At 36.1% G+C, this 13,089-nt stretch overlaps 1 protein-coding gene across 26 annotated transcripts in view; it reads right to left on the bottom strand.

Annotated features, from left to right (window-relative positions):
* Positions 1-13,089, bottom strand: part of Mga (MAX dimerization protein MGA) — a 128,166-nt gene that overhangs the window by 70,924 nt on the left and 44,153 nt on the right. For 24 of the 26 annotated variants that reach the window (XR_013438818.1, XR_013438816.1, XR_013438817.1 and 21 more), the window contains exon 2: positions 10,757-11,863. The exons of 1 other annotated variant lie outside the window; for it this stretch is intronic. Coding sequence is in view for 22 of the 25 variants with exons in the window: in XM_040275646.2 (XP_040131580.2) it covers positions 10,757-11,796 (1,040 nt within the window). In the remaining 3 variants the exon portion in view is untranslated. The remainder of the gene's footprint in view (positions 1-10,756; positions 11,864-13,089) is intronic. One more of the 26 variants, XM_078049767.1, reaches the window with a different exon arrangement.

Here is a 13,089-nt window from a genome sequence, read left to right on the forward strand (position 1 = left end):
AATTAAATCTCCAGCACCACACACACAATAATAACAACAAATAGATATCTAAGGAAGTAAAGTTCTCATACTGAAAGCTATAAAAGCATTACTGAAAAATGTCAAATGATTTTTAAAATAGATATCTCATATTCCTGGATTGGAAGACTACTCAAAGTGATAGAGATTCAATGCAATACTTATTAAAATCCAAAGGGCCTTTTTTGAATAAGTAGGAAAACTGATGCTGAAATTCATATGGAATCTCAAGTGATCCCAAATAGCCAAACACTATCTTGAGAAATAAGAACTTGGTGAAATGAAATCACAACTGCCCAATTTCAAAACTTACTACAAAGCTACAATAATCAAAACAGTGTGGGACTGGTCTGAAGATAAACACAGACCAATGGACTATAACAAAGAGCCCAGAAATAAACTCTCACAAATGTGACACACATGCATAAATACCACACACACACACACACACACACACACACACACACACAAAGTTCTGATAAGAATGAAGAACAACCTCAATTCCTATTCACAGATAAGGGAAAATTGAGTTGGTAAAATCACTTTGGAAATCTACTGAATGCATGCATAACCTATGACTGAGTAATTCTATGTCTAAGCATATGCTTGACAGAAATGCACTCAACATGCCAGGTATGGTAGTACACACCTTCAGTCTCAGCTACTTGGGAAACTGGTAGGAAGATCACAAAAAATGCACTCACATGCAGATCAAAACTACAATGTTCATGAATGGACTAGTCACAATGCCCAAAAGAATGCAAACTATCTAAATGGCAACTAATAAAATGTGACACACTGAAAAAGTGGATGGTCTAGGGTTCACCTCAGTGGGAGAACTCTTAACTAGTATGCACTCGACTCTAAGTATGGACAACAGCACCATGCAAAAAAATGAAAAGCAGAAAACCATACAGCAATGAGAACAAAGCAATCTACAACATATGACAATAAAAATACAAGGCACGATATTGAGCTAAAAATCTCAAACACAGAAGGGTATTATTATTTCATTTCTATAAAAACAGGAAAAAATAACCTGTAATGTTTAAAGTTAAAATGATTATCCCGTGGGTAAAGTTCAGAAGACCAAATAAACAAAAACTCACTATTGAGGTTTTTTGACATGAATGTTGGTTATGATTGTGTTCAATTTGTAAAATTCATTCATCTGGGAATGGGCAGAGCACTTGCTTAACATGCGTGAGGCACTGGGTTTGATTCTCAATGCTACATAAAAATAAACAAATAAAGGGCTGGGGATGTGGCTCAAGTAGTAGCGTGCTCGCCTAGCATGCGTGCAGCCCGGGTTCGATCCTCAGCACCACATACAAACAAAGATGTTGTGTCTGCCGAGAACTAAAAAAATAAATATTAAAAAATTCTCTCTCTCTCTCTCTCTCACTCGCTCTCTCTTTTTAAAAAATAAAATAAAATAAACAAAGGCATTCTATCCATCTACAACTACAAAAAAATTTTTTTTTAATTCATCCATCTGGGGGGAGGGGATTGTGGCTCAGACATTCGGGAGGCATTGGGTTCAATCCTCAGCACCACATTAAAAAATAAAATATTGTGTCCACCTATAATAAAAAAATAAATATTAAAAAAATCATCCATCTGTAATTTGTTTTAAATTCTCAATTTAGTAAGTTGGGCACTAATTCAAGAGGGTAAATCAGAGCTGGAAGAGGAACACAATATAGGAGATTGAATACTCAGGGCCTTGCATATACTAAGCATTCTACACTGAGCTATACTACCAGTCCAGAGCCTCTTAAAGGATACTTGAATAGAGGGATGACAAGAAAAAACATGTTTAAAAACATAAATATGTCAAGGAACCGGGGGCTGGGGATGTGGCTCAAGCGATAGCGCGCTCGCCTAGCGTGCGTGCGGCCCGAGTTCGATCTTCAGCACCACATACAAACGAAGATGTTGTGTCCGCCAAGAACTAAGAAAAAATAAATAAATGTTAAAATTTTCTCTCTCTCTCTGTCCTCCTCTCTCTCTCTCTCTTAAAAAAAAAAAAAAGTATGTCAAGGAACCATGGCACACATCTGGAATTCATATATATCATATAGTACATATCATATAGTACAAGACTGAACAGAAGTGTTAAAAGTGGGAGCAATTTGTTGTGTTTTTTTTTTTAAACTAGAAACAGTACTTTTATTTGAAGAGGTCTCGGCTCAAAGTTACAAATACTTACACATCAGGATTGGTAGGAACACCAAATGCAATTTCACAACCACCACTATGTATTTCTTTTTTCTCTGACATGACTGCAACAGATCCAGGCATTTGGGAGACTGAGGTAGGAAGATTGTAAGTTCAAGGCCAACCTGGGCAGAAGTAAAATTTTAACAAGACCTTTTCTGAAAATAAAATTCTGGGGGAATAAAAAAAAGCTCAGTGAGGGCTCAGGATGTAGCTCAAGTGGTAGCGCTCTCGCCTGGCATGCGTGACGCACTGGGTTCGATTCTCAGCACCACATAAAAGAAAATAAAGATACTGTGTCCACCTAAAACTAAATTTAAAAAAAAGCTCAGTGGTAGGACACTTACCTAGCATACATGGGGCCCCCGGCTCAATCTTCAAAACCACTTAATTAATTTGGTGGCACTATGCAGGAGAGACTGAAGAAAATAATAGCAAGATAATGGCAGTAAATTTAGGAATAAAATAATGGGAATCTGAGTAAGCATGGTTGTAATAAGTAAAATGGTTATAAATCACATACCAGGAAGCAGAAGAAAAATAATAAAATGAAAAAAAGTAACAAACGATGACTCTCATATTTAAGAAACAACAGTTATAATTAAATATTAGGGCTATATATAAAATCCACATTGGAATCATTTTGGAAAGCATCTCTATAGAAAAGGTATCTGGAGTCTTAAGAAAGGATACAATTGAGAATGTCAATGTAGGCAGAATAAGATATTAATCTTTGATGCCCAAAGTGATGGCTGAAAAGATAGTATTCTGAGGAGGAAACAAAAAATTAGGATAGTAATATCTTAAAAGGATGAAGTATTTTATTGGTCAAATAATTTTATAATATTGACAATAAAAACAAAAACTGGCTGATCTCTTAAATGTTTCACACGTGACTAATGAGAGAATATACAGTTTACTGGTAGGGGAGACAGATCATAGGAGACAGGAAGAAAGAACTAGGGCTGGAGATATAGTTAAGTACAGGGGCACATGCTTAACTTGAGAAAGGCCCAGGGTTTGATCCAACGCAAGGAAGGAAGGGGCGGAGTAGGGAAAGGAAAAAAAATGAGAAAATTTAGTTAATAAGTGAAAATTACTTATGAAAGAATGTTACCAACAAATAAAAGAACTTGAAGAAAGACCATGAAGGAGAAAAAAACAAGACCAAGAAAAATTGCCTGTTTTTCCTATCTAAAAAAGAAAAAAAAAAAGAGTGGGCACAGCAGAAAAAAACTTAAACTCCTGGAAAACACATAATGGAAAAATAGCTTCCCTTTCTGCTTTAGAAGTCTAACTTCTAAAAGGTAAAATATCTTCCCCTAAAAATTACACTGAAATATATATAACATCCATGGATAAAAATATGTCAAACTAAATAACAGGTTGAAGATTTGGGCGGGGGGTGGGGGATATACTTCCCTTGAACTCAGAGAATTCACTGAGCCACATCCCCAACCCTATTTGGTATTTTTTATTTAGAGACAAGATCTCACTGAGATACTTAGAGCCTTGATTTTGCTGAGGCTGGCTTTGAACTTGCAATCCTCCAGTCTCAATCTCCCAAGCCACTGGGATTACAGGTATGCACCACAATGCCTGGCTAGGTTGAAGCTTTACTCTCAGTCAAGGTAATAAAAAATCAAATGAATGTTTATAAATGGTATTTCTGATATTTCAAAAGTTTGTATTAATTCAACACTATTAAGGTTTTGGTTAAAACACACAATGTAATACCACTCAGTGATTATCCTAGAGTTGAACCATCAGCATACCAAGAAAAACAAGATCTTTACTTTCATAAACCCTATAATGAAGTGGGGAAATAAGAGTACAAACTAGTCAACAAACAAGATAGTTTCATAGTGATAAATGCTACGAACATGCTAAAAAGCCTAAACATCCAAAGTAGCTAAAGAAAAATAATGAATAGGGGCTGGGGATGTGGCTCAAGTGGTAGCGCACTCGCGTGGCATGCGTGCGGCCTGGGTTCGATCCTCAGCACCACATACAAACGGGGATGTTGTGTCTGCCGAAAACTAAAGAAAAAATATTGAAAATTCTCTCTCTTTCTCTCTCTTTAAAAAAAAAGAAAAAAGAAAAAGAATGAATAAAAAAGTTGGGCTGGGATTGTGGCTCAGCAGTAGAGTACTCACCTAGCATGCACAGGGCCCTGGGTTCTATCCTCAGCACCACATAAAAATAAATGAATGGAATAAAGGTATTGTGTCCAACTACAACTAAAAATATATATTTTTTAAAGAAAAATAATGAATAAAATAAAAATAGACATGAAACTAGATCTGAAAGATTATGCAGTGACACCAATACTATACAGCAACCAAGTACACTAAAGGTATCAAAGGCAGGGGGGATATAAAGAGGAAAAGGTCTAAAATGGAAATTCAATTACATGGCTTAGATACAACAAACACTGGAAAGTATGGTATAAGACCAAAGCAATAGGGAAAGCAACGTTTTAGTGTAAAGGAAAGAGGATGTCAAAGAATCCAGAGAAAGAGGGTTCAAGAATATAGAATGCAGGCTGGGGTTGTGGCTCAGTGGTAGAATGCTTGCCTAGCATGCAAGAGGCAGTGGGTTCAATCCTCAGCATCACATAAAAATGAAATAAAGATATTGCGTCCATCTACAACTAAAAAATAAGTATTAAAAAGAGAGAGAGAGAGACAGAATGTTCTCAGGTATTGCATACCCTCTTAGCATTCCACCTCCAAGAAGTCAAGCCATGGCTTTCTAGATGGAGGACACCCCTAGAGACCTACCCTGGAAAGAAAGATTCTGTCACAGGTCCTGGAGATACTGGGGCACATCATGTTATTATACTCACAGAGGAGCCCTGGCCTCAAAAATCACTGCAGAGAACTAGGGATATAGCTCAGATGGTAGAGTGTTTGCCTTGTATGCACAAGGCCCTGGGTTCAATCCCCAGCACCAAAAAAAAAAAAAAAAAGTAGAGCATGAATTGCAGAAAAGCAAAAGCATAATATCTACCTGGGAAACCACTATACAATGGGGACAGTGTTTTGGACAAAAATGCACAAAAATCAGTAGGCTCACATACTATAGGTGGGAATATAAATGGTTACAAATTTTTCAAATGTGATTTAGCAATTAACAAAAATTTTAAATCTGTGTACCCTTTGACCCAAGCAATTCCATTCTTAAGAACTGATCTTTGGGGGCTGGGGTTGTGGCTCAGTGGTTGAGCATTCGGCTCTCACGTGTGGGACCCTGGGTTCGATCCTCAGCAGCCATAAAAATAAATACACAAAATAAAGATTAAAAATAAATAAATAATCTTTGTATCTATAAAAATGTATAAGGACATGTGCATAGGAAATTTTACTGAAGCAGTATTTATAATGGCTAAAAATATGAAACAGTCTCCACATCCATCCACAGATGAGTGATCAAATCCATTTTATAGGATGTAGCCCCTTTTTTAAATATATTTTAGTTGTAGATGAACATGTGCCAGGTAAGCACTCTACCACTGAGCTACAACACCAGCCCAGAATGTAGCCTCTCCAACAAGGCTGACATATAATGTATACTGTTTCAGACCAAAAAACAGGAAAACTTATCTTTACAAAACTATTTTCATGTCTAATTTTCACATGTGAATTCTTTTTTTTTTTCCCTATTAAATCAAAGTGGTTTTCCCTATAATAAGGTCATTCTTACTTATTTCTGATGTGCTTTTTAGGAGAAAAATATGTATATCTGAGCCCCTACATGGCAGAATGCAATTAACCTAATGATAAAACATCTGCATAGGCCATACATGGAAAAGCTGAATAATCTGTGAATTCTGAGACTGGAATTATGTAGAATATAAGATCCTAGAGCAATGTGTTTTATTTGGTTTCTGAAACCAGGTGTTCAGTCCTATTTGGTGAATGACTGAATAAAAGAGAGCAAAACCCCAACCTCTCCCGACCCCCATACCAAGGATTGAACTCAGGAGTTCTCAATCACTGAGCCACATCCCCAGTCCTACTTTTTTTTAATATTTTTTTAGTTGTAGAAAGACATGATATCTTTGTTTTCTTTCTTTATTTTTATTTGGTGCTGAGGATTGAATCATTACCTCACATGTGTTCTACCACTGAGCCAGAACCCTAGCACCCCCAGAGTCCTACTTTGTATTTTATTAGAGACAGAGTCTTACTGAATTGCTTAGTTCCTCCTGGTTGCTGAGGCTGGCTCTGAACTCTTGATCCTCTAGTCTGAGTCTTCTGAGCCGCTGGGATTACAGGCGTGTGCCACGGCACCAGGCCACAAGTAGAAATCTTAATAGTTTATAAATATATTTTCCACTGGGCACAGAGACACAAGCCTGTAATTACAACAACTCAGGAAGCTGAGCTAGACTAGAATAGCTAAAAATAAGAAAGATATTACTACATGTAATAAACAAAGATGAGGCAGTAACAGGAACGCTCATATATTATTTGAGGAAATGAAAATTGGTATAATTATTTTGGAAAATTCTGGGGCATGTACTAAAATATGTCTACTTCATGTCCCAGCAATCCTACTCCTAGATAAATAACAAACAGAAATTATTAGTACATATGTCTACAAAAAGTTGAGCACAAGTACATTCATGTTAGTTTATTCATAACGGTAAAAAACTAATAATAATCAAAATGTCCATCAACATCAGAATGACTTTATGTGGATTTGTGAAAGGAAGCAAAACAAAGTATACATCTACAAACTGAATGACCACAATAGCACAAAAGAGCAGGTTTTAAGACTAAAATCTTCAGAATCAGTTTGAGCTATAGGGCAACACTAAGAAAAATGAAAACTAAGCTAAAGACATTATTAGACTTTAAAAAAAAAAAAAAAAACAACCTATGAGGAGCATGGTGGGAAATTCTATAGTCCCAACTACTTAGGAGGCAGGAGTGAGAGGATCACTTGAGCCTAGGAATTCAAAACCAGTCTGGAAAACAGCAATATCCTGTTCCCCAAAAAAAGTAATAATAATAAACTTACATGAAAGCAGAGCTCAAAATCATAATAATACTACAAGAGCACAATACCAGGAAATAAATAATCATTTATTAAATGGCTGAATATATTATGAGAAGTCAGTGAAAATGACTGAAAGGATCAAGAGTTAGAAGAATCAGTTGAATAATATGATAAAGACCAAGGAAGAAAAATTAAGAGTGGGAAGAAATGGCTAAATAACACACTTAGCAAGCAAAGCCTGGCTAAAGATGAGTGTGTTTACAAAATCTGACTGGAGGGCTTGGGATGCGGCTTGGTGGTTAAGCGCCCCTAGGTTCAATCCCTGGTACCATAAGAGGAGGGAAATCTGATTGATGCCCACTTTGGCACACACACGGACACACATACACACACACACACACACACACACACATGACATTATTAGCTAAAACAAAGAAGATGATACAGCAGTCATATTTCAACCAACTAAATAGAAAATGAGAAACTGTGGAAGTAGAACTAACATATATGCATAAAAGCCTTAAATAAAAAGTTAATAATTTCTTTTCCTATAAAGGGATAAAGAGTATGTATTTTAGGTCTTGCAAGCATCATAGTCTCTGTCACATATTCTTATATACACAGAAAAAATAGGCTATAGGTTAATATAGCCAACTCTTGCCTTAAAATAATTTCTGATCATAAATCAGGCCATTTGGAGACAAAGTTTACATCCAGCTAAATGTCATTTTCACATATGAAGATAATGTTATTTCTTGGAGCATGATGCAAGTTATTTTTTCCCCTTCAATTATGAAGAAGCTCAGTCATTAAACTCTGAACTATTCTCTCAATTCATTAGATCAAAAGTTCAACCATACATAATCCCATCCATCAGCTGCTATTTATAACAAAGAAATACACCTGACCCTTTCACCTTATCACAACTCCTTACTGGCCTCCAAAGGTACCCATTACTGAGAACTGAAGACAGGGCCTTGCTAGGCAAATGCTCCACCACTGAGCTACAAGAATTCTTTAGTCCCCCAAAAGTTTGGTTTTTTATTTTGGGGGGGACTGTTGTTGTTTGGTTGGATGGTTGTTTTGGGTACTGAGTACTGAACCCAAGAGCACTCAACTACTTAGCATCCCCAGCCCTTTTTTGTATTTCATTTTGAAACAGGTTCTCGCTAAATTGCATACGGACTCGCTAAGCTGCTACTGATGACTTTGAACTCCTGCCTCTTGAGCTGCTGGGATTACAGGTATGTGCCACCACATCAGGCCCCCAAAGGAATTTTAATGATTAATTTTCCACCATCCAAGAGCATATTAAGCTTTTGGATAATGAGGGTAAAAATATTTTAACTGTGAGCCAGAGATGTAGTACAGTAGTTGCCTAGCATGAGGAAAACTCCAGCACCACCAAAAAATAAAAATAATAATAGGTGGAGTTGTAGCTCAGTAGTAGAGCACTCACCTCGAAAGTGTGAGACACTGGGTTCGATCCTAGCACCACATAAAAACAAATAAAGGCATTGAGTCCATATGCAACTAAAAAAAATCATCATCAACATCATTACTATAATTGATGATCAATTGTTTAAATTGCTCTGGATAATCAAGATAATTAAACTGAGTGGAGAATCAAGTATTAAAGCTGGTATCTGCTAATTCTAACTACAAAGAAAAACATGGTGGAAAGTATATGTTGAAAAAGCAAAAAACCGGGCTGGGGATGTGGCTCAAGCGGTAGCGCGCTCGCCTGGCATGCGTGCGGCCCGGGTTCGATCCTCAGCACCACATACCAACAAAGATGTTGTGTCCGCCGAGAACTAAACAATAAATGTTAAAAAAATTCTCTCTCTCTCTCTCTCTCTCTCTCTCTCCCCTCTCTCACTCTCTCTAAAAAAAAAAAAGAAAAAGCAAAAAACCAACCTGCCTACAGATAAAGATAGAGAATCTCATGCCTGGGAATTCTATAATAAAGAACAGTAGCTATTAATAGGACACAAATAAGTAAGAAAGGGAAGGCAAAGGAAAGAAGTGGGCTCAGATTTACTTTTGCTGAATTTGGATTCTAATACTCAAAAGATAGCTTGTGTCTGTAATTCCAGCTAGTCAGAAGGTGGAAGCAGTGGGATCACAAGTTCAAACCCAGCCAGGGAATTTAGCAAAAACCTATCTTTTAAAGGGTTGAAGATGTAACTCAGTGGTAAATGAGCATGTGTGAGACCATGGGTTCAATCTTCAAAAAAAAAAAAAAAAAAATTACAAATATCAAGAAACATCATTGTTTTTCACAATAGCAAAGCAGTAAAGATAGGGAAACAATTGAAGTGCATGATGAAAGATGAAAGAATAAAGAACAAGTGATACAGCTTGAGCATCCCTAATCCAAAACTCCAAAATCTGAAATCCAAAACTTTTGAGCATTAACAGACCCTCAAAGTTCTGGCTTTCAAAGTATTTCAGACATTGAAGCCTTTCAGATTCAGGATGCTCACAGTTAAGTCTGTATAAGTATGCAAAAACCACAAAACTCTAAACCAGAAATACAAATACATACAGACCATACAGATATACTTTCTGTCCCTCCATACTGGTGATCAAACCCAAGGGGCACCCTACCACTAAGCTATATCCCAAGGGTATTTTTTTTTTTTTTTGAGGTGCCAGAAGATCAAACCCAGCGTCTCACACATGGTAGGCATGTTCTCTACCATAGCCCTTTCTTTTTTGAGACAGGGTCTCAGTAACTACCCAGGTTGGCCTCAAACTTCCCATCCTCCTGACTCAGCCTCCAAATTGCTATATGCTACAGTGCCCAGATTGCATATGTTTACAATGGGATATTACTGAGCTTTATTTAAAAAAAGAAAAAGGAAATCCTATCAGTTGTGATAACACAGATGAGCTTATAAGACACTGTAAGTGAAATAAGGAAGATGCAGAGAGACAAACACTGCAAAGAGGCCATCAAAGAATGGTTACCAGGGGTGAGAGGTATTGATCAAAGAGTACAAAGTTCACAGTTACACAGCATAAAAAGAAACGGTACATCATGCTACTTTAATATATAATAATCTTTAGCTTGGTTTTTCAACTGGTTTTTCAATTAGGAAATCCATAGGGTAGCAAATCATAAACAATACACATAAACAAGTTTACTCTGAACATATTTTATGCCTCATTTGGATAAATTTCCTTTCAATTATGACCTAGGCTTTTTTCTTCAATTATTATTAGTTGATGTTAATAAGAGAACATTCTAAATATAAACAAAAAAATTCTACTCCAATAAATTATCCAATTTGCTTCAATTCTAGATCTTGAATCCAACTGAGAAAAATGAACAATCATATTACAGAATGTAAAACAATTGTAGTCTTACAGTGTCTCACATTTATCAATGTTTAAAGTATTCTACAAAATCAATGTGTCAAATCAAAAATCTGGCCCTTATCAACCAAGCTTTTTATTTCTAAAAATTAAAAAAATAATAATAAAATTTTAAAAACCTATTACCTACCTTTCAGAAATCTCTTGCTTCAATTGAGGAACTTCAAGTGCTGAATCAGTATCCATGAAACCAAAAAAGTCTTGTTTTATATTAAGGGGCGGCTTCTCCATACACTTTATTGATGGATCAAAATCAACTGGCTGTATCTCTGACCCCTCACCTTCTGTGAGACGAACCCGATGACCAGGAGAACTGGGAACACTATTCCCCTCTTGGTCAGAGTTGTTCTTTTGTTTTCCATCTCTCTGGGGCTTACTATTCAGACCATCATCCCGAAAGCCTTTCGCAAATGGATTGTAATCTATTTTCAATTGAGTAATCTGAATGTTCTGATAAGCTGTTACTGCAAAGAATTCAGTCTGGGGGAAGGTAAAAGTGTGGACACCAGGACCATTTAATTGTATCACTTCTGTAGCCTTTTCTGCGGGTACCAAATGAAGTCTTGGCAGGTAGCGATGCATAGAGTGTAAGATAATATGTCCTTCTTGATCCAGTGTATTGTTGGTGAGTTTTAGTTTATAGAAAGAAACTGGTTGATGCATCCAATAATGACCTGTAGAAGGAGATTCTGGATGAATAAAAACCCTCCCCAAAACGTGTGGCTCAGCCTTCCCACTGGGTTCCCACCAACGGCCATTCCACTTGTAACGATGGTTATCCACAGGAGATATATCCATGACAAGAATATACTTTAAATTTGAATCTAAACCTGTTATCCAATATCGACAATAAGGAAACATGCGTCTTCCCTGCTTGGTCAGAATCATCTCTGTGCTTCGATTATGGAACTCATTCCACATACTATTGTTATCGAGTGTGACAGTGATTCTTCCCACAGTACAATCAGCTGGAAGGCAAATCTTCCCTTTAGATTTTCCTGGTGATGACACCTTACTAGCCAAAGCACAGGCATCTCGATTAGTAACCAAAATTCCTTGGTCAGTTTTGCCATTTCCTGGCTGTTTTAGGATGACAAAGAAGGTAGGTGCTGTTCCTGCCACTGTCCCACCATCTTGATTAGCCAATATAATCTGCTGTTTCTCCTCCATGATTCCAGTGAGAAACTTAGTAGTATGATAACTGTAGTTATCACACAATCACAATGGCCTTTCCATCCTAAAAACAAGCAAAAAAACCAAACAAACCTTTAATTAAGTTAATATTTATTGTACGAATACAATGATTATGTCATCCCCAAAATATTCCTAAATTCCTCTAAGACACTGTTTATACCCTTCTTGTCATCACTACAAGGATATTCATTCCAGAATATCTAATCATTCTAATCATTTTTTAGTTCATTTCAATCTAGTAAAATTAACAATATTCCAGCCCTATAAAAATTCTACCATAACTTTATCCTAAATATACATATTTGTGATAAATGATATATACAAGACATCAGAGCCAGGAATGATGGCACACATCTGTTAATTCCAGCAACTTCAGAGGCTGAGGCAGGAGGATCACAAGTTCAAAGCCAATCTCCGCAAATTAGCAAGGCCCTAAACAACTTGATAAGACTCTGTCTCAAAATAAAAATAAAAATAAAAAAGGCTGGGGATGTAGCTCAATGGTTAAGCATCCCTAGGTTTAATCTCCAGTAACAAAAAAAAAAAAAAAAAAAAGACACCTCAGGCTTTTACCTATGAACTTGACAGGTTTCCTAAAATTAATATGCTAAGGCAATACCTATCAGAGGTCAGCAAAACAAAGTTAAACAAATGTGGAAGTCACAAATAAGATGACCTTGTAAAATAATAAATCTAAGATAACTCACCAAAAGTTACAGAGTAAATGAGCATGTAATGTTTCAATTATACACTCTTACAATGGTGTATAATTCATACAATGCAAACTTCTAACCTTGTATTTATTTATCCATAAAGCACAAGGTTTTGTTACAAAGTTCTATTTTGTCAGAAATATGGAAAACATTCTTAAGTGCATTTAAATATGACTAAGAAGGCAAAGATCAATTTTTTAGTTATCCCAAACCTATAAAATAGATGAACAGATTTAGAATTTCTTAAACATTATCTTCTATAATATTAAATCTTTGTTTTTAGATCATTATAGGTAAAACCAGGACAGAGATGTTTTAAGCAACACTTTAAAATCACTAGCTATTAAACATTAATCTACAAAATGTCAAAGAGCCAAATGACAGAAAATTACACACTGTACTTGAAATAAATTTTATACTATATAATACATGATTCTAGTTTTTCCTGTTGCCTCAACAACAACAAAATTAAGGGCAAAAAGTCAGACTGCTCTACTCTAACTTGGTACATAGGCAGCAAATTAAAAAACAATAATTTTTAAAAAGGTAAAAATAT

Source organism: Ictidomys tridecemlineatus, chromosome 5, assembly GCF_052094955.1.
Source record: "Ictidomys tridecemlineatus isolate mIctTri1 chromosome 5, mIctTri1.hap1, whole genome shotgun sequence".
Lineage (NCBI taxonomy): Eukaryota > Metazoa > Chordata > Mammalia > Rodentia > Sciuridae > Ictidomys > Ictidomys tridecemlineatus.